The 22,775-nt window shown below is 37.1% G+C and overlaps 3 protein-coding genes across 4 annotated transcripts; all 3 read right to left on the bottom strand.

Moving 5' to 3' along the window:
* Nucleotides 1-503: 503 nt before the first annotated feature.
* On the bottom strand, nucleotides 504-13,343 carry LOC125831751 (protein MODIFIER OF SNC1 1). Its single transcript, XM_049510938.1, has 10 exons — nucleotides 13,111-13,343; nucleotides 10,417-10,506; nucleotides 8,521-8,601; nucleotides 8,389-8,433; nucleotides 7,826-8,198; nucleotides 5,819-5,921; nucleotides 5,189-5,269; nucleotides 3,806-5,072; nucleotides 3,467-3,734; nucleotides 504-3,382 (listed from the first exon to the last, which is right to left on the bottom strand). Exons 2-10 carry the CDS (start codon nucleotides 10,446-10,448, stop codon nucleotides 890-892), a joined length of 4,743 nt encoding a protein of 1,580 aa, XP_049366895.1. The 5' UTR covers nucleotides 10,449-10,506; nucleotides 13,111-13,343; the 3' UTR covers nucleotides 504-889.
* Nucleotides 13,344-15,034: 1,691 nt separating this feature from the next.
* Nucleotides 15,035-17,612, bottom strand: LOC125831140 (uncharacterized). The gene is made up of 2 exons (XM_049510321.1): nucleotides 17,388-17,612; nucleotides 15,035-15,703 (listed from the first exon to the last, which is right to left on the bottom strand). Exons 1-2 carry the CDS (start codon nucleotides 17,603-17,605, stop codon nucleotides 15,250-15,252), a joined length of 672 nt encoding a protein of 223 aa, XP_049366278.1. The 5' UTR covers nucleotides 17,606-17,612; the 3' UTR covers nucleotides 15,035-15,249.
* A 1,034-nt stretch (nucleotides 17,613-18,646) lies between these two features.
* On the bottom strand, nucleotides 18,647-22,490 carry LOC125831160 (uncharacterized). 2 transcript variants are annotated; one of them, XM_049510344.1, is made up of 6 exons: nucleotides 22,209-22,490; nucleotides 21,452-21,604; nucleotides 20,752-20,898; nucleotides 20,067-20,219; nucleotides 19,595-19,717; nucleotides 18,647-19,014 (listed from the first exon to the last, which is right to left on the bottom strand). In XM_049510344.1, exons 1-6 carry the CDS (start codon nucleotides 22,341-22,343, stop codon nucleotides 18,937-18,939), a joined length of 789 nt encoding a protein of 262 aa, XP_049366301.1. In that variant the 5' UTR covers nucleotides 22,344-22,490; the 3' UTR covers nucleotides 18,647-18,936. The 2 variants fall into 2 exon arrangements, with proteins under 2 accessions (XP_049366301.1, XP_049366302.1); XM_049510345.1 differs by lacking the exon at nucleotides 20,067-20,219.
* Between the last annotated feature and the right edge of the window lie 285 nt (nucleotides 22,491-22,775).

The raw sequence follows: 22,775 nt of genomic DNA, 5'->3' as shown, positions 1-22,775 counted from the left end.
TAGAGCTACAGTTAGGGTAAAAGATTGAAATATTATTAAATAATAAATAAATGCAGGTAACAACGCAGTCACACCAAATCAGTCGGTTTTTTCGTCGTTACTTTACTAAGGATTTAAAAGATATAATACAAGCAACAATCAAAACAAGCATTGCTTAAACTAACAATACGATACAACGGGTAACAATCATCCAAGGACAATGATTAAGCGATGGATGGGTGATTTAACCAAACAAACGTTTTGCACATGTTGGTAATGATAATAGAGTAGTAGAGAAAACTACCTAACAGAGCAAACCATATGTCGTGTATTTTACCCCAAATAGTCAAGAGTTTAAAATAGTTTACAATGTATAACGAGAGGATTTTCTGTTTCGTTATGGGAGCTTTCTTCTTTACCATGTGTTTCAACATGCAAGTACAACTGTCTGTACAAGTTTCAAGAGTTGTTGTGTATTGGATTCAAAGGTATTTGCGCCACCTAAATAAAATAGCAAAGGGGATGGAGAAAAAGCTTCACCTCTAGATTCTGATAATACAAAAATATAATAGTAACTTACAATGCTCCATACGCATAGACATTCATTCCTCTGCTGAGAAAATGGGCAACAATTTAAATGTTCTTCAAATTAATTACACCTCTCATAACATCCATCGCACTTAACAGTTGCACCAAACACATTACTTTTACTAAAACCATGTGGCCAAACCAGGCCCTAGTCCAGCTCACCCGTGTCACATTGGGCAACAACTTCTCTCTTCTACCATGACAAAAGCTATCACCTAAAACTGCACCACCAGATATCTCGTCAAACAAAGACGAGACTATCTGGTAAGGTTGCGGTTCATCACAAGCTAAAAGACCTAAAACCGCATTTTGACCCTCCCCATCAATCATAATTGGCATTTACTCTGTCATATCCACCTTGCCTACCATGGAAATTTCCACCTCCGCGCCTCGACTGAACCTGACCCCTCTCTCTGTATCTTTTTTGGTCAACATTGTGAGAACCATCAGCTCCCTCTTCAAAATTACTTGGTTTGCTATTATTGTATTGCCCAACTGGCTGGTACTCATAATGCATGTTGTTCCTCTGCCTTTCTCGACCGCTGGAGGTGTTGTGCTGCCGATTATCTTTAACCGAGAACGAATCTCCATGAGATTCCTGGGTCCAGACAGAACGATTGTTTTGGTTTACATTCCTCCTTAAACCTGAGTTGCTCCGCTCTTGCACAGCTTCGGCACTTTCAGCAGGAGCTGATTCAGCTTTGACAACAGGACCTTGGTTAGGGGAGTAGGGGCGTCCCCTAAATGAAGCAGGCTTTCTCTCTCTTCTTGGATCCGGATTTCGAACATTTGGCACCTCTGAAACAATTTTATCTTCAGATGAAAATGAATCTGCTTGACCTGCACCTATATTACGGCTCTCCTTCTCACTGCGTAGGGGGATACTAACTTTATCATGATGATAATCTCTCTTATTTCCCCGATCGCCTTCCATAATAATATGTTGGGCTCCAGTAGACACACCTTCATGTTGATTATTAACTGCAAGCATGTGGGACTTTGGCTGCCAATGTGGTGGAGTGCGATTGCCCACGCCACGGCTTTCCTTTGCTGCAACTCTTCTGTCCATCTGGTTTATTTCAGTTGCACCTGACAGAGTGTGATTTTGCTGAGGCCCCACACTGTTTTTGTATTCATACCCAAAATTTCCTGTGCTTCTGTGACCCTTGGAAGGATACCGTTTTCCTTTACCCCTAGTTCCCTCATCTGGTACAAGAGGAATGGTGGTATGTTGACCTTCAAAATCATCTGGCATGTTCCAACCATCTGATACATCAAACTCACTGGAACACTTGGACTCATATCTCAGAGAATCTCCATCAGGCTTCAAAGATTGAGTCTGATCCAAAAACTTGGAATCGTTCTTGCTGGTGTCCAATGCCAATTCAGTTGAACCCCTTTGCCTCCACACTCCATGTGCTTTTCCTTGCTTATTATTATTGTGTTTTCCATCACCATCCCTGGACTCTATGGACAAACACTCGGTTGCAGATCCAGTTGGTATAGAACATCCAGCGTTTTCAGGCCTAGATGCTGCCCTGCCAGTTGTCCCATCTGGACCGGGAGAATTGCCTGACAACAAAAGTGGCTGTTGACTACTACCATGCTGGGCAAGTTCTTTGGCCACCGGTTTGGGAACGTATCTCTCCATTTCAGCTCTCTTGCTTTTTGAATTACTCTGCACCACGTTATCACTCTTCAGAGGACCAATGGAATTAGATCTAGTTTTCTGACTTGCTTCAGCAACATCTTCAGTTTTGCTTTGAGATCGCACAGGTGCCCACACAACCGTATCACCTCCCTGAAACTTATCAGTATGAATATTAGAGTGCTGATTTCTCTGTGTCCTCCGAGGGTGCTGAGGTTTCCATTGATTAACTACTCGACCATGACCTTCTTCTGTAGGCAAAGGGGGACTCTGGTCAGAAGGTTGCACAACATTGTCACTACTTGCTGCCTGATTTGAGCTCACATCTAGAACCAACTGAGCAGAATTCAACTTCTCCTGTTGAGTACGAACTTTAACAGGATTACTATCATTTGGCACCGGTGATGGAGAGGCAGGGCGAGGCAGCACAGCATCAAGCTTCTGCTTGTTCTTGTTGGTCCTATTACCTTTCCTTCTCGGCTGCACAGAAGACTCGACCGCAACCTTGGCATTATTGACCATGTTTAATTCAGCATTTAAGCCAACTTCATGAGCCTCAGTAGATTGAACATTATTAATAATATCAGTAGGGTCTTTAGATACCTCAGTAACGCAAACAGGGACTGATTTTTCATTGATATTCTTAGGTGTCATATTTGGCTTTTGCTTGAAGCTAGTACGCTTATGCCTGATGAGACCCCCATCACTCGACTGACAAGTCTCTTTTCCATGAGAGGCAGAAACCCTATTAGCATCTTGCTTGGATAGAAAAGCCTGGGGTTGTGGGATGGCTATTTCTGACTGGACCATAATAGAAGTGCCGAATTCTAACACAACAGGTGGATTAAAATACTCACTGTCTTTGTTGAGCATGCGCCCACTAGCATCAATTACGTCACTGTGTGCTACTAAAGTTGCATTGCGTGCTTGAGGTTTGACAGTGGACACCACTGTTTCAGGAGCTGAGGAGCCTTGTAGATCCTGCTTGATACCATCAGCGGGCGAATCCTTTTCAGCCTTCTGACACAAAGCATCACCTGCCTGCATACGGCGATTCAATTCCTCTAATTTAGCAAGAGCTTTGGCTTTCTGTTGTTTAATTCGCTCCTCCTCTTCTTTCTGCAGCTGTAAGGCACGCTGCCTGGCCAACTCTTTCATCTTTGTGCGCTAATTGAAAACAAGTAGCATATATATACATAAGATAAAAGGGAGTAAACAACTAAAGTTAAAGAGTAAAAGTAAGCAAACTACCTGAGCCTGGGTATCTGCTGAATCATGCAATTCTGACAAGGATTCTTTTTCAACACTCACGCTTATATCAGTTAAAGCTTGCTCAACAGCCTCAACTTGTGGACCTGACTCACACGCATGAACATTAGAAGCAGGTTCTAAGTATGTTCCAGAAGCCACAGCAGATGAGCCGGCTGCAACAGGCTTCTTTCTCCAACCATCATCATGACTATCAACTTTGGGTTTACCAAGATGATCATTTCTGGTTTGTGCACCGTGATATGGCCTCCTGCAAGAGAGATGTTTTTAGTAAAGGAAATAGCAGATCCATGAAGTACCACACACAATATAAACAGCCACCTCGACATGGCAGCTATTGAATGACCACCCTTGTTCCCTGTGGTTACAGAAGTATGAGTTCTTTCCGATGACATAAGACCACCTCTAGCTTCATTTACTGAATTGGTAACCTTAGAATTCAGTTGTGACTTATTCATATCCTCTTCTGATGAAACATAAGGCGCTTCAAAGCGTCCATCAGATGCTCGTGCTTTTGCATTTAGACCTTCAATCTTCTGCATCAACGATGAATCTTTGGCAGTCACTGCAGGAGCTGAAACCTTTTCAGGAGCCAAGGAAGATGGAGGCACTCCACCAGAGGATTCCACATACCCTGATTTCTTTGCCCAGCTGCCATCAGCTACCTTCATTGTATTTACACTTTCAAGTGAATTTGCATTTGTGGTATCTGAAGAATCACCTCCTCGATCACCATAGCTACGCGGATAACAGTTCCCACTCCCTGTTGTTCTCCTCGAATGCAATTCCTTCTCACTGCCATGCTCACCTCCCCGCTCATGTTTCTGCAATGATCTCTGAGAGCTTCTATCATGATATGGGCCATTGGTGGGTGCAGCATGTTCCCAAGTCTCTCTTTCATCTCTTGCATCATGCTTTAAAAGAACTTTAAAGGGTCCTTTAGCATCATCAGGACGAGAAGACTCCAGTGCCTCTTGCATTGCTTTGGTATTAGAACCGTGGCTACCAATCCTGGTATGAGAATTGCTCGGATCAGGAGTCGTTGGGCCTGAATATCTATTATAGACTGGAGGACCAGGAGGCATGCCCATAAGAGGAATTTCCCGTTCATTGGAATTGCAATAACCCATTGGCGGTCCAAAATAGCCCTCATAGGCCACTGGACCAGAGTAAAAACCAGGTCTAAATGGCATATTTGGACGAATATAAGCATCAGCAATCTGGGGTCTATACATGTCTCCACCTCTGGGATGATGCCCTCTGGATCCAGGCCCTGGAGGAGGACCTGGCTGTGAATTTGCAATAGCAGGAGGCGGCATCTGGGGTGGAAAGTAGGGGAATGGTTCAATTGGGAAACCACCGGGAGGAACTGGAGCTCCATAAGGTGGCCCTCCAGGTGGCCCTCTATACCAAAGAGCAGCTGGACTATTCATAGGAGGACCACGCCATGCATCAAAATGCTGTGGTGGAACATTAGGACTGTGATACTGATGGGGATCCCCTTGCCATTTCTCCATACCATGCTGAGGAGGATCCTCAGCACTTCGACCATCTCTTTTCCATGCATCAAATGATCCACCCTTCACATCTGCACTCATAGAATTACCCTACCAGCATCAGAAAGCATATTCCACGAATTTTCTGTAGCAACTGACGAGGGTACCAAGTAATGATCACTTAAAAGTTTCAACAAAATACACAAACCTGAGTGAGAAGCAATTGTCTTCTCTGGGGGCTGTGCTACTTTGCCAGAAGCTGAGCTAGGACGGCTACAAGAACCATGATCTATCAAAAGAAAATGAACAAGCAATCAGTTAAGAGAGCAATCCCAACAAAATAATCTGGCAAGGTTTCATTCCAGCAACAGGATAAACACTGCTAAAATATTTTTTCTTTTTTTCCTTTTTTCTTCCTTTTCCTAGGGTTTAGGGGGAGATGGGATTCTTGATATTGAGACGTAGGTGTTGTTGAAGGGGTGAGGGGATTGAACAAAGGAAAGAATTATAATGTTTTAACTACAGTTTATGGCATCCCTAGAAAGGAATGTTTTGAAGATTTAAACAAACATGGCCTGTTCTTAATAATTGCCAGCAAAATCATAAGTTCTAAACTCCAAGTACATAAACTGCCAAAGAAACCAGTAAAGATGAAATGAAAAAATCTATTGTCTAAGTACAAATTCATTTTAAAGAAAACATATCATTCCACAAAGCATAGTATAACAATGATATATGGGTTGAGCGGATAGTACTTACACACCCTAAGATAACAAAAAGGAATGCAGTAGACAAGTAAAAGACATTATGCCATATATCTTAAGGCACCAGCAGTCACCTTGTGACTCGGTAGTCTTCCCAGAAGCATCTTTATCCGACCCAAGAGTTGGAAAATCCCCAGAAGCCAGAGAAAAGCCTTCATTCTTAGATGACAGTACTCCCTGTATGTACAATTAAGCTCACCAATCAGCACAGTGACACAATTTTTATCTGGGGAAGAAAAGAGAGAACGAGCAGAATTACAGAATAGAGAGGAATAAAATAGAAGAAAAATATGAAGAGAACATCAATAATTCTGTATATAATTACAGAACAATCTTCTTAACACAAGCACGGTGATTTTCTTGTAGACCTTCCCATTTGTTTACCTCAACTGATTAACCCCTTTAACTATTAGATTGCAGAATAAAATTTTAAAATCAAGTGCGAGAAAAGGAAAACTCACTCCTCTTTCTCTCACTCTGTGTCCCTTAAAAACAAAATACAGAGGAAGCACAATAGGAACAAAAGATATTTGGCAAAATACGTGGGGCTTACTCGGTTGGGTCATTCGCCACTTAAAGACCACTTCTTGGCTTTTTATAAACTATCAACACAGCCGCAGTTGGACACTCGCAGATTTTTTGTACATCGCAAGGCGGAGTTAGAGTTTTAGAAGGAACACAAATGACTGGGAAATGGAGAGGTCATGTATTTCGCTTCAAATGCTAAGCAACATTGTTTTGGATAACAAAAAAATAGACACTATCAGTTGGAAGGGTCATTCCAAGGGTATTTGTCAGTAAAAAGTTGTTGCAGTATTCTGAATTTTAGCAACAACTATTGAGACTTGGGAAAAAAATGGTACAACATGGCACCTTTAAAGCAAGGGCGTATCTAGGGGGGGTTCCCCAGGTTCACGTGAACCCATGCTCCCCTCCCAAGATCATATATAGTAGTGTTATATTTTTTTAAAAAATACTTAAATAAAGATTTGTGAGCCCATGCTCAAAGTATTATATAATGATGATTGGGTGCATCGCTCTAAGTGAGGTTAGAAATTTAAAACTTATATATATCTTGTTTTTGTTCTTACTAAAATTGTGTAACACCTCTATAAGTGATTATTGGTAGCACTTTTGGCGTTTGAATTGATACTTTTATATTTTGCTTTGATCTTTCAAAATTTTCAAGACTGTCACATTGGAAATTCCTCAACTTCTTTGGAACTATGAACTTTTTGTATAATTAAACCAAATGTGTATTTAAAACTATTTGTATTTGATGATATAGCATACTGTCAATGGGTTCAACCGATCTCAATGCCTTCGACACGGAATATATATATACGAATTAATTTTGGACCTATAAGTTTAAAAGGTTTAACTGGTCAGTGATGAGAACCTAGGTCAAACCGGTAAAATTTATATCGTAGATCCACCTTTTCGTAATAGTGCACCCATCCCCTCAAAATTCAGGATACGCCTGTGCTTTAAGGTCTCTTGCTTCTCCTAGATAACGGCTAAGGAGGCATGCCTCACACAAAACCATCTCCAAAAGAAGGGTTTTCAATTGTGCAGCAGATGTCCATTATGTGAAGAACAATCTGAAGAAGTCACCCACATTTTTTCGCATTGCAAGGTTACAAGTCAGTTATGGAATTTCTTTTTGTCAATATTTGGTACGTCTTGGACCATGCCAAACTCCATTACAGAAATGTTGAAGTGTTGGACCAGGGAGGGTCTGTGAAGGAAAGCTCAAAAGACCTGGAACACTATTCCTCAAGTTATCTGGTGGTCAGTTTGGTTAGAAGGAAATACCAGAATTTTTCAGGGCAATAGAAGAAACATACAGAGCCTTAAAACTTAGATGTCTGCTGTTGATTGCTTTTTGGTGTAAACTAGCTCTCAATCCAGAATTTAGAAACAATAGCTGATTTGCACAACTTGTAATTTTGTTGCAATAGCTTAGTGCATTTTGTACAATATATTATTTACCCCACCCCCCCCCCAAAAAAAAGACATTTGGCAAAAGAACACCTACATCACAAAGGGAACAGAACATCAAATAGCAACAAACTACGTACCAAACGCTCTGCGGTGGTTGTTGCTCCCCATGCTAATGGATGTTCAGAAACAGGCTCAGCAAAGCGTGAAAGCTGCGAGCTGCCGGGCCTTGTCTCTGCACTGTGTGGCCGTGCCAATGTCGATGGTACTTTGTTTGATGATAATGGCCCAGAAGCTGACGAAGGCCTAGAACTGGTACCCCATGCACTAGTTGTAGGTTCTTGTGTTCTATCACTACCAGCAGTTGAAGGTCGAGTGCCACTCCCAGATGAAGGGCGTGATCTAAGATGACTTGGTGAGCTTGATCCACCATCAGCATTTGGAGAGTGTGTTGAGGAACCCCATGGATTTGAGGTAGAGGAAGATGTACGGCTACCCCAGCTCAATGTACCCCTATGTCAAAAGAGGAAAGAGGGGCCTAGATCAAATCAACAAAGAAACAACACATACCAGACAGCTCTCCCCAAGGAAGGCAAACCCAAATAAGTATCGCACAAAAGTGCCAATGCCAGGGGCAGGCAGACACCAATATAAGAAGGGCTTGAAAAGAAAATAAGAATTAAAAAAGAACACAGGTACTCACTTGGGAACAATTTCAACATTTGGGTCCAAACCATGGTTCTCTAACCTTCAAAAGATTTAAGTACATACAACTTTAGAAACACCTATAATTAGATCAAAAAACCAAAAGTTCAAATCAGCCAATATTTCATACCGCTGACTGGGTAAGTTCAATGGTTTTGGGACAGCCACTTTTCCAAGGACAGTCATGCCACCTCTTCTTGCAGAAACCCACCTATAATGATGGAATTAAAGGGCAACTTAAGGAGACGACACAACCACACCAGTAAAGCAATGTCATCATACCAACTTCATTGTATGTAACACAATCTAATAATAACTTAGCAATTTGATAACACCATAAACTATAACAAAATGCAAAAAGGTTAATTTGTCGTAGAAATCAAAGCAAAAATTTTAGAAACTTTCCACTTTGATCCCAAAAAAGGGCTTTACAATATATTCCTAAGTTTTAATGCCACACCACTGAAACATCACCTTTTGAGAAATTTTTACAACAATTGTTCAATAAACTGAAAATGTCGCACTGGAGCTCATTTCTAGCCCCTAACTAGAGAAATCCACAAGCATCATAGTTTTCCTAAAAACATGTAGAATATTTGGAATTTAAGCAAACAACAATACCAAATTTTTTGGAGAGAACAGCTTGTGCAAAGGAATCTTCGTAAACGAGAATTATGGCTTTTGGAACGCAAAACTTAACAAGGAAATTCGGATCACGAAAAGAAGAATATGAGATCCTCCTCAAATTGGTTGGTCTACATTGCATTGCATTTCTGACCTAATAAATTCAATACTTGATCAAAAAAACCAATGCTACCGGTCTGCACCATTAAACACGTTAACAAACATAAAAACCTTCTTCACAATATTTGGCCATTGAAGTGACATATTTCCAATATATAAACCACTTTAGAAATTGACCTACTCCATCATTCTATTTATTTGACAGTATTTGACAAGGACGAATTTTAAGATGCCGATTTCACTTACATATAAGATTAGTGATTGTGTAAGAGAATCTTAAATGTGATCATTGAAAAGTTATTGATCCTGAAAAGTTTTGGCCATGAGAATTTTGTTCTTTCTTCCAGATTTTTTTTTTCACTTTATTTGAAAATCAGTGGGCATGAAAATGGATTTAGAAAACACCCAAAACCTTGTTTCACTTTTTTCACTTTTACTATTTATTTTTTTTCAAATTTCCCCTAAATTTTTTAATTTATAAAAATAACCCCATTTAATAATATATTTCATGTTTTTAGGAACAGTTCATTTAAACAATAAAATATTATTTGCAAAAACTATAACCAAATACAATTCCATCTACGGCTCCATTTCAAAAATTTCAAATAAAGTGAACTAACATTTCTAATATTATGTAGTAGCTCGTTAATGGATTTAATCTATGACATTATGTAACTATCCATTATGAGACATTACTCTTTTAAAGAAAATTTGGGTTTTTCAAATAAATTAGTCAAGTTTGGTGATTTTACTAGTTTTTACAAATTTGGGGGTATACACCATGTTTAGAAGAAAAAAAAAACATTCAAATTCTAAATATTCTTTGCAAAAAGTATGGTCAAACAGAACTCCAACTTTTGAAAATTCCAAATAAAGTGAATATTCTTTTGTTTTCATGGTCGAACGACCACTTAATGAATTGAAAGTTGTATAAAAATGGGATACTGTCAATCATCTTGGAACATCACAAAATGAAAGAGTATCATATAAAGGACCACGGTCATAATAAAAAATAAAAAATAAAAAGAGTATCATATAAAGGACTATTAGGAAATACTTTCATAGTCTAATTTTGTCCATAATCAGCATAACAGACAAAGAGGGCCAGAGAGAAAAAGGTGAAAAAATGTATAGTTTTGGACTTATAATGGTTTTTTAAAAACAAAATAACAGAGGGAGGCATGTAGTTAACTAAGAATGGAGAACGTAACTCAAATAAAGCAACATAAGGAGCATTTATGGAAAGTAAAAAAATGCTTGTGAAAGAAGGATCTATTCTTACCTTCTCTCCCCTGCCAACATATTTGAAGTCATTATCCAAATATTGATCTACGTTCATCCAAACAGCTTCACAACCTAATTCAGCTAGAATCTGGAAAATATTTGCAACAGCACCTCTTTCCATTAACAAAAGTCAACAAATTAATAGAACTGATACCAAAATATTTTCAAGATGAAACGTTACACCAGAAACTTCAGACACAATTTCTACTTCATGGAAAACAGTGTACAAATGATTTAGAGTTAGCTGATGCCCAAATCAATTGGATTTGGGAAAGTGGTGACAAAAAACACATATGGAATGTTGGTCCAAGCCTTCAGAATCTGCTTATACTGAAAAGTGTTTTTCGGAAAGTACTTGGTAAGTAGCAATTTGTTTTTAGCTAATCAATTTGAAAAGCACTTTTGTCAATATTAGAGCATCAATTTGCGTTTGGCCAAGCTACCGGAAAGAAGCTACTTTTTTCAGCCTCTGCTACTAGTCAAAAGCACTTAATTTTTCCTTAAAAACTTGGCCAAACACTTCAACTCACTAAAATAAGCATTTTTGGTTCCCAGAAGCTTTAGCCAAACAGGCTAGACAGTTTCACTAAACAATTTCCTTTTATGGGATCTCCAAAGAGAAACTTAACTTTTATTAAAACTACACTACTGTACAATGGTGGTCACAACAACAAACGAAAATGAAACATAATTAAATCCAGGTTCAAAAAAGTGATGCATTCTGATTTGTGTGTACACGAGATCAAAGAGAGATATTCCTATATGCTATTCATCATCTTTTCTTTTCCCTTCTTTTTAAGTACAATACTACAATATTGGCTGATTATTACCCCACCCCCCAGGGATGTTTGGCTGCACATGGAGTTTAAGGAATTAAAAAACACTTGTCACACATAAACCAAATGTAATCATTGTAAAATGCCAAAAGATGGCTGAAAGGACTGTTTTACCTGATAACCCACAGGCTCCAAAAATCATTAACCTCAATAGTAATTGCTTTAAATTTTGAGGTTAAGATAATTAAACTCTGCCTAATCGACTATAAATTCTTTTCAGATTACCTAAAGGTATTTGCATATTCCCAGGAAAACAACTATTTTAGGTCATTAGGTTACTAGATAAGAGAAAAAGTCATTCTCAAAAAGTTAACTAGATAAGAGAAAACTAACCATAGTAACAATCTTTAAGCATTAACAACTGTATCAACCCGGTGGACACATCTTTAAATTATTTTCCTATTTTCTAGCATAACTCAATGGCTATTATTTTTTAGTAAAAAATAGATTAACATATACATATATTCAGTTATGGAAACCACATAATGGTTTTGGTCCCTAACCAAGCTTCAATGCATACTTCCCTCTGTTTCCACAAATAAATTAACATCTTACAGCAAAATATGTAACAGAAAGTCAGAAACAACATAGGAGGATATAGGAGATCGATCTAGCCACTTTTTTATCTCTACTCAATTTTGCTTTAGAAATTTTTCAAGATAATTCCTTTCAGAAATTTATATATAACATGAGTTTATTCCAGGCAGTGGAACGAGATGATACAATATCACCACAACATGCACATGAATGGGGAAAGCATGTCTTACTGCCTCCCATCTCTGGCTACATAATACATACCTTTCCTAAGCTTAACTATGCCTTGCATAAAACTTTGGGGAAACAAGTGATGCATATTAATTCCTAAAAGCCAGTAAGTATCAAGTAAAAGTGGCTGAACTTCTCTCAACTAGATGATTGGCTTCACTACTAACCAGCTTAATACAGTGTTGTTTGGAGTATGTTGCCTTCTCATTGCAATTATGGCGTCAAAATCAAAGAAACTCCAAGCAAGTGAATTGTACAAAATCATTAACATCACATTTAGAAAGTTTTGAGGTATATAATACAAGTCTTACTTGAGATACTCTGAACATACATGTGAAGAACAGCATACTAACAAAAAACCAGAATATGTCAAAATCAAAGAAACTCCAAACTAGATTAACCGCATATTCAATTAAACTTAACTCTATCTTGCACTTCATTTCTTTTCTTCCTTTTTTCCCCCTTCGATGAAAACATAAGGAAGTTGGGTCCCATAACAAGCAAAAAAGCAAGGAAAGAAAACCCTTGCTAGTGAAAACTAATGGCCAAGCTACAAATAGAAATCTCCACATAAACATAATTTTACCTGTAAAGCCTAGTCCTTCAACTATTATCACGTTAAACAAAGAATACAATCCTCTCATTGCATAAAGCCTAATACTTTACTGTGCAATAATGTTACTATAGTGTAATTAGAAACCCCATCAAATTCCTACCAACAACCCTTTTTTCCAATTGCAGCCAGAGATTAATTTACACATCTAAACGAAAAACACTGTCCCATTACCCACAACAATGACGCCTAGAACACACAAAAAAATAATTCTTAAAACCAAACCTTTACCTCCAAGAAATTCAGTGCAATTACAGAGTAGTTACACAATGCACATAGCTCAAGACTCAATCTTTTTTCCCTAAACGCAGCGCACTCGATGAAACACATAGTGTAAATATCCATATTCCTAATTCCCCTAACCCTAGAATCCAAATTTTTTTTCTTAATTTCATTAAAATATCCTAAAATCATGATAAACACGAGAGAATGCCGAAAAATCATATTTTTGTAAGAAAGAGCCACCGATAGAGCTTACCAAAAGAAAAAAAAAGAATTGAATCGGATCTGCGAGAAGCTCCGATCTGCAACAGGTAAATATAAGTGTATTTGTGTATTATAGAGAGGCGATGGTGAGTGTGTGTGAATTTGTTAGTAATTTTTTTTGGATTTAAAGGGGAAAGAGATCGAAGGAGAAGAACAGAGAGAAAAGGGAGAAGTGGAGAAGAAGGGAGAATAAGGAAGAAGGGGAATATTGATTTTTGATTGAAACCCAAACAAAAGGATGAGTAAAGTCTTTAATTAAACTAACACGGGTCCACTGTTCATTTTCGGATTCACGTTAACCTTCATCTTTTTTCTATAACTATAAATCTTTTTATTTATTACGTCACTCTACTCTTACTCTTTCTCTCGCTCTCACTTTCACTCTCACCTCATCGCGCGTGATTCATGGATGGAAGATGAGTAAATAAGTTTCTTTCCTAGATGTTTTCATTTTTCGTAGAACCTCATCGGTTTTCACTTTATGAATATATGAATAATTATTTATTATTGTTAAGATTTAAATATTTATTTAGTTCAAATAAATTTTAACTATTACTATATTAAACAAAGTTTTAATATTTTTGTACTGGGAATAATTTTCATCATTATTTTGTCCATAATCACCTGTTACTATCATTAATTACTTTTGTCATCACAACGACCATTATCATTGTTAATCACCAGTCGGCTCTTTTAATCACTATTATTCATAGCCACCACACCTACCACCATAGTCATTGGTGTCATACTATTTGTGATCACTACCATCATTGCAGACAATATTTACTATCACTCATCTCCACCATCACAACTAGCATAACCGTTAACTACCACCAACATCATCATCAAGCCACTACCATAATACTGCTGACTACTAACATCAACCAACTTCACTATCTCAATCACTATCAATAGCTATAACCGTGTCTATAACTATAATATCAACCATCACCATTATCAGCCGACATCAACTATCACTAAAGCCGTCAAAATGGGCTTAGCCCATGGGGCCGACCCAACCCAACCCGCTGCTAGGGTAGGGTTGGGATAGGATTTTTCAAGCTCTTTTAAAACTAGGGCTTATATGCCCTTGGCCCTTGAGGATTGATTGGGGATGGACCAGGGTCGGCTCATGGGCCAAAACTATTTATTTAATGGTAACTTACAACAATGTCACTACTATATGAGCTAATTACTTAAAATGCATGTTATGTTGTAATATTACGAATATTATCAGATTTTGGTGCGTCCAGATACATGTATCTTGAGATACATGGACTCAATATTAGGTCTATTCAAGTGGATACACATGTATCTAGGATACATAGAGAAATCCAGTAGCACCCTTGCCTCCCTCCCATCTCACTCGCCACTCCCTTCTCTCATTCGCGTATTTGGGATGCATCACACGAGATAGATGTATATCGCATATGTAGTATCCTAGATACATGTTAATCACACTAGATTTTTTGCTAGCATTATTAAAACAACACCATTATTTGCGATATTTGATTTGAAAATCTTCTCATTTTCTTGAGGTTATAGAATTTTAAGTTTGAAAAAAAAGGGCTAGCCCAACCCAGCCCTCGACCCTTCTAGGGTTAGGTTGGGTTGATCATTTTCAAGCCCTTCCAAATGAAGGACCAGCCCGCCCCACCCTAGCCCATCAAACTCCTTGGCCTGGGAGGCTTGGGTCAGGTGGGGCTGGGCCAACCCTTTTTGACAACTCTAATTATCACCACCATCGTTACTACTAATCATCTAACTTATTATTAGTGAACGGTTATGTTATTTTTTTGTCAAATAATAACTTTGTTTAGTAAAATTATATATTTTTCTAATATTTTGCCCTTTTTCATATTAAAAACCCATGTATAAACTTACCATAATTTTGTCAAATATTTTGAGTTGTGTTCTGATTAACAAGTAAAGTTAAATGGTGTACAAGAATACCACGCATGGTAATGTCAAAAGTTCTTTATCAAGGGAATTACAGAATTAATCACACTTCCATAAAATCCCAAATTTACAGAACATAAGCATGGTAATATGTGTACATAAGAAGCAACCATTCATGCCTCTCCGGAGATGTACAACAACGATCCAAGAAGCTTCAAGCTCACACTCATAATCAGTATGCAGCAATTGGATTGGATTCACAACCATTTGCTCGAGATCCAGTGACATCCACCCACACTTCATTGACACGCCCAATGATTCGGAAGGGAGAATTATACTGCGCTATAGAGTAAGCATATTCACTCGTAGAAGCAGTGGTGTTTGCCCATGGAGATCTACTCAAGCTCAGAGCCAGTTTCTCAGCTTCTTTAACAATGTTGCTATCTCTTGCAAATCCAGAAAACTTCCTAACAGCAATGCAATGGCTGGTCCATGGATCCGGTTGAAGGTTCAGCTCCGGAAGGGGAAGAGGTGGATCAGCCTGGAACTTATCAGGCAAGTAGAATTTAACAAAGTATGCCGATGAGTGAAGAGGACCAGCTCCTGGGACAATGCTAGTCAAAACTGGCTTTGTCATATAGATACGAGAAAAGTTTAAATTTGCACCTTGGATGAACTGAAACAATCTGTACGACAATGAGCAAACATATAAGAAATTCAAATGTGAGCTTTCAGTTCATCTACACATGAACTCTGTTTATACCAGAGCCAGTAGCAAATTCAGATAAAGTAGGATAGCAGCAGTTGGTCGTTGGACAACATAAAAATAGTGAAATTATGACAGATTCTCTGAATACTATGTTCGTGCCTATGTTTTCATCTACACACAAATAACCTGAATCAATACAAAGGATTTATATGGTCTGATCCAACCCAATTGAGACTGAGGCTTAGCTGATTGATTTATATATAAGACAGACATGGAAAATTTCTTGTGCATTGGTCTGTTCAACTGAATTTGTTCATACTTGCAACCAAAACTGAGTTAAATTTACTAAAAGAACATCTCCAAATCTTCATACACACCACTAGTAGAGCCACAAACCTACCTCTGCTAGCATTTACTGGAAGCCTATGTATCTGGTAAGCCAAGAATCCCAGTAACATATAACATTAAGCAACAGGTTCAGACTTCAGAATGACACATCTGACAAACAGTGCTTAATAATGACCAACCATCTAAAGTCGTCTGTCGCCACGAAAGACCATGATTAAAGTCCCAACCTCATACAAAACTATATGACTTAACAGACCCAGGCTAAATCTCCAATTGTGAAAACTACCATCCATTATTGTTATAGAAGATAGTAATAGATGTAGCAGCCTGATCGTTCGAGAAACAGAAGAAAGAGCATAGAACACAGTTGACAGTGAGTTAGAAAAGAATCTAAGATTCAAATCAACTTTAAAAGACTTTAGTACTCTATAAAGGTGCTTAATCCATGAATAAATCTGTCCAGTACCTCTTACACTAAGACTCTCTAGCATATTAAATTATACTAAGACTCTTTAGCATATTAGACCTAAGCATGATTTTTGGTTTGATAACCGGTGTTTGAGCCAGTTGTGTCCAGACCAGCTTGGACCCACCTCAACTAATTCCACAAATACCTGCTACCTCCATTCGAGCCAGTGTCCAGACCAGCTTGTGCACACTTCAACTAATTCCGCGGATATGTAAAGATATGGCACTTGGGCCTAACTCAACCCCAAAAGCTAGCTCATGAGGGGAGGTTTGTCCAGGTCCTGTGGGACTTAACAGGATACCCACCTACACAAATCTGGTAACTCTATCAATCAAGGTTTGAACATATGGGAAGAAATCACCTAGTATTTTTGCGTCCAATATGCACAACAGAAAGATCCAGAATTTGAGACTTTCTATACCAAAAATATGAAGCCCGATGAAGGTAGTCTCACTTGATTTGAGAATGAGACTTGATGGTTCTCAATTGACTAATTGACCACTAGGCCGCATCCTTGGGTGCTAGAAGGAAGCTTGATATTGACAGAAAAATGTGTTCTTGATTATATATTTCCATTATGATATATGCAAATCCCACAGAAAATGTTTTTCCTCCGATGGACACTTACAAACTTGTAAGCAGCTTATTTATAACTAAAGTGCAAGCCCATAAGAAAAATGGGGGTGATAACTTAGGAAAAGCTTATAAGATTAGAGATCAAATTGGGGATCACCAATAAGTTAGAAGCTGCAAAAAAAAAACCTATTAACTCCAATTTCGAAAAGATATGGGTAACTCCAATCCAGAAACAGTAAACAAATGAAAAAAATGAGGAAAAGGGTACCTGTGAAAACCATTTCTGGTGGCTTTTTCGAAGGAGATTTCGTTGACGGGTGCTGCCATCCATACCGATTCCCTGTAATGTCTGATTTCAAAATCTGATTCTGAGTGCACTATTTTGTACTGTGGAGATTCGATTGCTTTGCACAATTTTGTTGAACACGCAATTGTTATCACCAAAAGGATTACCATTAAAGCATTCTTCAAGCTTGACTTTGTCATTTCCTCACAACAGTGACGAACTGATAATATTTTATGACTTGTTTGAGGAAATTTCACTAACGCCCCCTAATTAAAATTTATTTGCTAAATCACTAGGTTTCACAACTTGTGTATTTATGATTTAGCCCCTAAAGCTTTGCATTTCGTCATTATTATACTGCAATTTTCATCAAACAATACCTTGATGCACTTTGCTCCTTCAAATGATCGTTTTTGTACAATTTGAGTGTCTTCGTGCAATTATTAATAAAAAAACATTAAACAATATACAGTTTAATAATTTGCACTCCATTGATTTCAGTTTAAGTGTTTCACTTTTTCTTTTTTAGTTTGTTTTAAAATATAATGGTTCTTTCTATATGTATCTCAATAGTGACATGACGTGAATTATTTAAAATCATAAGATTCAAAACACGTTTTGATACATTAAATACATATTTTAGTTTTAAAACTACAAGATTGAAAGATTGTTTCACTACCTTTTTTGTTTTGTTCTTTTTATGTATTAAATATAAAAAACAAGAGAAATGAAGTTTTGGAAGATAACTTTTCATACTATACTGTACACCATTTTGTTTCATAAAAGAGCATCATCTCTAGATGCCCTTGAGAGGTAAGATGAATATTCCCTTCTCATCAGAAAATGAGTTGTATTGCCTATATTCTCATTTCTCAAACCTTGAGGAAGTGATATCAGATTCTGAAGTTTCTGTGAAGTAGAGAAATTGGTGTCAAGCCAAAGCATATGGAGTAAAAACAAAAAAATTGCTCTAACAGAGTGAAAATAGTTTTGCTTAGTTGCAAATGACACAAAGTACCTTGCCTTAAAATGTCATTGCACTAATCTTTTCCCCTTATGATCACCGAGAAACTCGGTGTTTACAGCTTCCAAACTTGGTGGATAATGGACTCTCGCCTCTACCCTTCTCAACTTCAATAGCAAACTTGGTTCATAGCAGAATTCTGGGGCTACTACACATCTTGCCCTGTACAAGCTTTAGTATTGAAAAGAGCCTTGTGAGCATCATAACAGTAACTTTTAAGGTGATCTTTATTGTATATGAATCAAGCCAAGTATACATTGTATGAGCTTTTTTTTGATACATCATTTATGTTGTAAATGATCCTAACTTCTAACACAGGGCTGTAGGAAAGATTGTTTCCCGTTCATTTAAATTTGAATCGACTAGAATACATTTTTCATTAGTCCTTTTCCAACATTGGGCTTGCCATTGTTATCTTGGACAAAGCTTCTATGTATCAAGTACCAGTCTTTCTGTTTTTCCCATATATCAAAGCATTGGTGTAACAAGTTACAATTGCTCCTGTCTTCATTTTCTAAAGCTAGCTGGGAGTGTGTCTTCTGTAAAATACTCCTCCCTGACCTCCTTCGCCGAGCAAAATCTCACCTTTGAAATTGCAAATACAAGCGTAAGACGATAACATATCAAAGCAGCTGAAACAATCTACGGAGTAACTATTTTTGTTCTTTCAAGATAAAATGAATATTATGTAATCACAATTTGAGACAACCACTTCTTATGTTGTCCAATATATTAATGGCAAAGCATAAAAGGTTTGAATGACATAAATAACTAATCATGGAATGAAAGTTATGAGAAACTGAAGACAATTGCATCAAAGGTGCCAAATCATATCGATATTTCATGCTTGCTTTAGCTTAGAGGCTCACTGTATAATGGGTAAAAGCAGACATAAAAAGTGAGGTTACAGGCAGTAAATATACTATCTCAGTGTGTCTGTCTAAACTCGGGCATTAGTAGCAACCATGAAAAACTGATTCAAAGGGGAAATAACTTCAAAACCTTGTCTAATTCTTCAAATAAAATTACAATAAACTATGTTTACTATAAACTGAGAATATAAGTCTAGCATTTGAATGTACGATTATAACTCAAACAGAAACAATACATGTGAGAAGTGAGCAAACAGTTAACTCCTTAACTAATACAACATCAAAATTCTTACCAATGAAGCATATTGCTTGAGCATGGGTTTGACAAGCTGCCACAGTGGTTTGAACACAAAAGGAGCATCAACAAAAAGAACCTGACCCAATCGTCTTGGATAATAGTAGTAGAACACATCAAACTGTGTCAGAATGAATAAAAGGAACTCAGCATGCAATTTTAAACTGTTCAAGTTCTGATGAAAATTTCTAAAAATGCTATATGCTAAAATACAAGTAAATACCATGAGGAACACCATTAAGTTTCTCACACTGAAGTTTCAAGCATAATTTCTCATGATGTATCAGCATCATGAAAGTTTAGTTTATCTTGACAAAGGTGATACAACAAGTATTGTATCAGCATAGTTTAGCCACAAAAGAGAAAAGAGAAAGAAGATAGAAAACTTTACGACTTAAATCATCCTAAACTAAGACAAGGAGAGATAAACCATTCAAAAAATGTAAAAGAGCAACTACAAAGGACAGTACCAAAAAAGTAAGGAACATAAGATCTGCATTCTGTGTTCCAAACCCTCTCAGATCAAATATACCAAGTATATCTTGTTTACCAGTGGGAAGTCTGCTCAATGCCTTCTCAATTAGAAAGACGCATAACTTCTCATCTTCATCAGGATCCTGCTTCTGTGGTAACAAATTTTAGTGTACAGGTTAGAACAGATAAACAGGATCTACACGCTAAAACTTTGTTTCATAAGAAATCTCCAGTTCCCAACATTCTATTGCTTATCCACCCAAAATTACAAGTTTTGAGGAACACTTTTATTTCCTTAAGAAACTATAGTAGAAGGTTAGATTTATATTTCCAATTAGTACAATTGGAAGCATTCCGAAAAATAGTACTTCAATAAATATAAAGAATTAGATTTAACTAAGGGTCAAAATTCGGAAGTTTCATGATAGCAAAATCCACTCATCCATCATGTTCCATTATTTATGTCAGTAACACTTCAATTTCACTCACTTTAGCTTAAAAAATAAAACAAAATCTTCAAGCTTTTACTTAAAAAATGGAATCAGGCACGTATGACTTAAGAAATTCTGATCAGTCAAATTAGAGGTGGGTTCAAAGTTTGGTTCTCTGAATGAAAAGCAAATGGTACAGCCCTCTGGTGTTACTAGACTAGTTTTAAGATAAGCTGGGTCACATTGTTACCTGAGGAAAATGCTTTGATGCGTCCACTATCAAGACTGGTCTTCCGTTGACATCAAAATTGTCATGCACATATGCTTTTCCAGTTTCAGCACTACTTTTAACTGATTCTTCTGACAAGTCTGATACTCCAAATTCATGACGCCATCTCTGAACGTTTGGGAGATACATCATCGTAAGTTTCCCTTCTTACCCTTGAAGCTTACAGTAACTATTATAGCATTGCAAATATTCAACTCGGATGCAGCTTTTAAGTAATTTCATGATAATTGAAATGAAGGATCGACACACCAAAACAAGTCAACTGGCAGGAAAGAGGAACAATATTCCCATCCTTCTCATAACCATGAGGTAATGAAATGTTTGTAGTAATCCTAGGCTCTTAGTAATACAGTGTCCCATGTTTTATATAGCCACTTCATGAGAACTGGATTAAATTCTTTTTGACACAATGTGGACAAGTCAATGAAAGGCAGAGGAAGAATAAGTTTATTCTCTCCACCTTCAGAAACCAGATGGCAGGAGGAAAAATAAATCAGAGAACAGTAAAAAGAAGAAGATAGCTGAGGCATTATGGGTGAAGATATGATGATGTGCTAATCCACATGAGAGAAGCTATAATTTATTTTCCTTTCAATAAACAAGTCAGAGTATGGCAGTCAAATTATCGTGATGATTCTAGTAACATAAACAAAATAATTACAATGGCTTTATGCATCTTGGAAACAGCATCATCAACTGAGAATTTACGATCCTTCAAGAACCATAGAATCATCTCCTCATCATCTCTTCCATTTCTTCCAACAGGGAGATCTGTATATTCCCTTTCAAGTCTCTCCTTCACATCCAACACTAACTGCAAAGTACAAATGTGGCATCATCAGATTTTATCACAGCATTGTTTGTGTGAGAAGTGCATATATGCTTGGTCTCATGAGATGGAATTTAACAAACAAATTGTCTAGTATTCAACTAAGAATTTTTATTTTAAAAGGGGGTTTTATCCCATATTCCAGTCAAATTCAGTAGATCATGATCAGAGTTTGCCTAATCTCCTTGAAATGATAATGTTAGTCACTTAACATTTCTATCATTTGCCCAAAATTTAGATACAGACAGAATGAGCTTATGGATTGAAATTACTAAAATTCAATTTTCCAGAAATTTCATCAAAAAGAATAGTTCCAAGACCATACTATATCAAACTAAAAATCATTGCATAGAAATCACTCACATGAGTTAGAGGACGAGAACAAGATGGAACAATAAGGCAACATACTCAAGCATATCTAACAATTCAAGAGCTGCAAGAAACCTAAAACATTTCCCTTCTGATCACTTGATAGGTTTGAGTTAGGAATTCAATTTGATTTATTGGGTTCATCAATAGATATCTAATTTTAAACAGATATAATGACATAGAGAAGTACCAAAGCTAGTGGTTGGGAGACTACTTACACCTTTTGCGATTTCTGAGGGTCCATAGAGAGGCAATTCCGAATACGTAAGGTGCTATATCCAGTGGCAACAAGCGGAGTAGCTTTGACAAGATGACGACCTAGTAATGGAGGTCTAAGAACCAACTGGAATGACATTTCTCAACTTCTCTTTAAAATCCCCTTTTACAGAGAAGAAAGAGACAAAATTGTATGTATGATGGATTGGCGGGTAAGGTGTCACCTATTCTCGCTCACCCATCTTAGCCGTGTCATTTTTATATTTACTCAATTACGTATTATAACGTGGTTACGATATTTTGATATATTATTTATGAACTATGATTTATTTTTTTTGGTAAGATTATAAAAGAATTTGTCCAATAGATTTCACAATTTGTGAGATTTCATGTTTATGAGAAAAATTTAAAATACATGACCGAGCAAACTTTAAAATTAATCGAATTTTAAATTATGTCACCTCTATCAATCTCTTTAGTTAATTTTTTTTTTTTACTAAAAAATACCATCTTTCTATGTTAAGAAAATATTTAACTAGACTTGCAATTTTATTTTTAATGAGATTATTTA

Source organism: Solanum verrucosum, unplaced genomic scaffold (genome assembly GCF_900185275.1).
Source record: "Solanum verrucosum unplaced genomic scaffold, falcon-dt-bn FXZP01000049.1, whole genome shotgun sequence".
NCBI lineage: Eukaryota > Viridiplantae > Streptophyta > Magnoliopsida > Solanales > Solanaceae > Solanum > Solanum verrucosum.
Note: the sequence above shows the minus strand (reverse complement) of the source record. Positions and strands in the feature narration are given on the sequence as shown.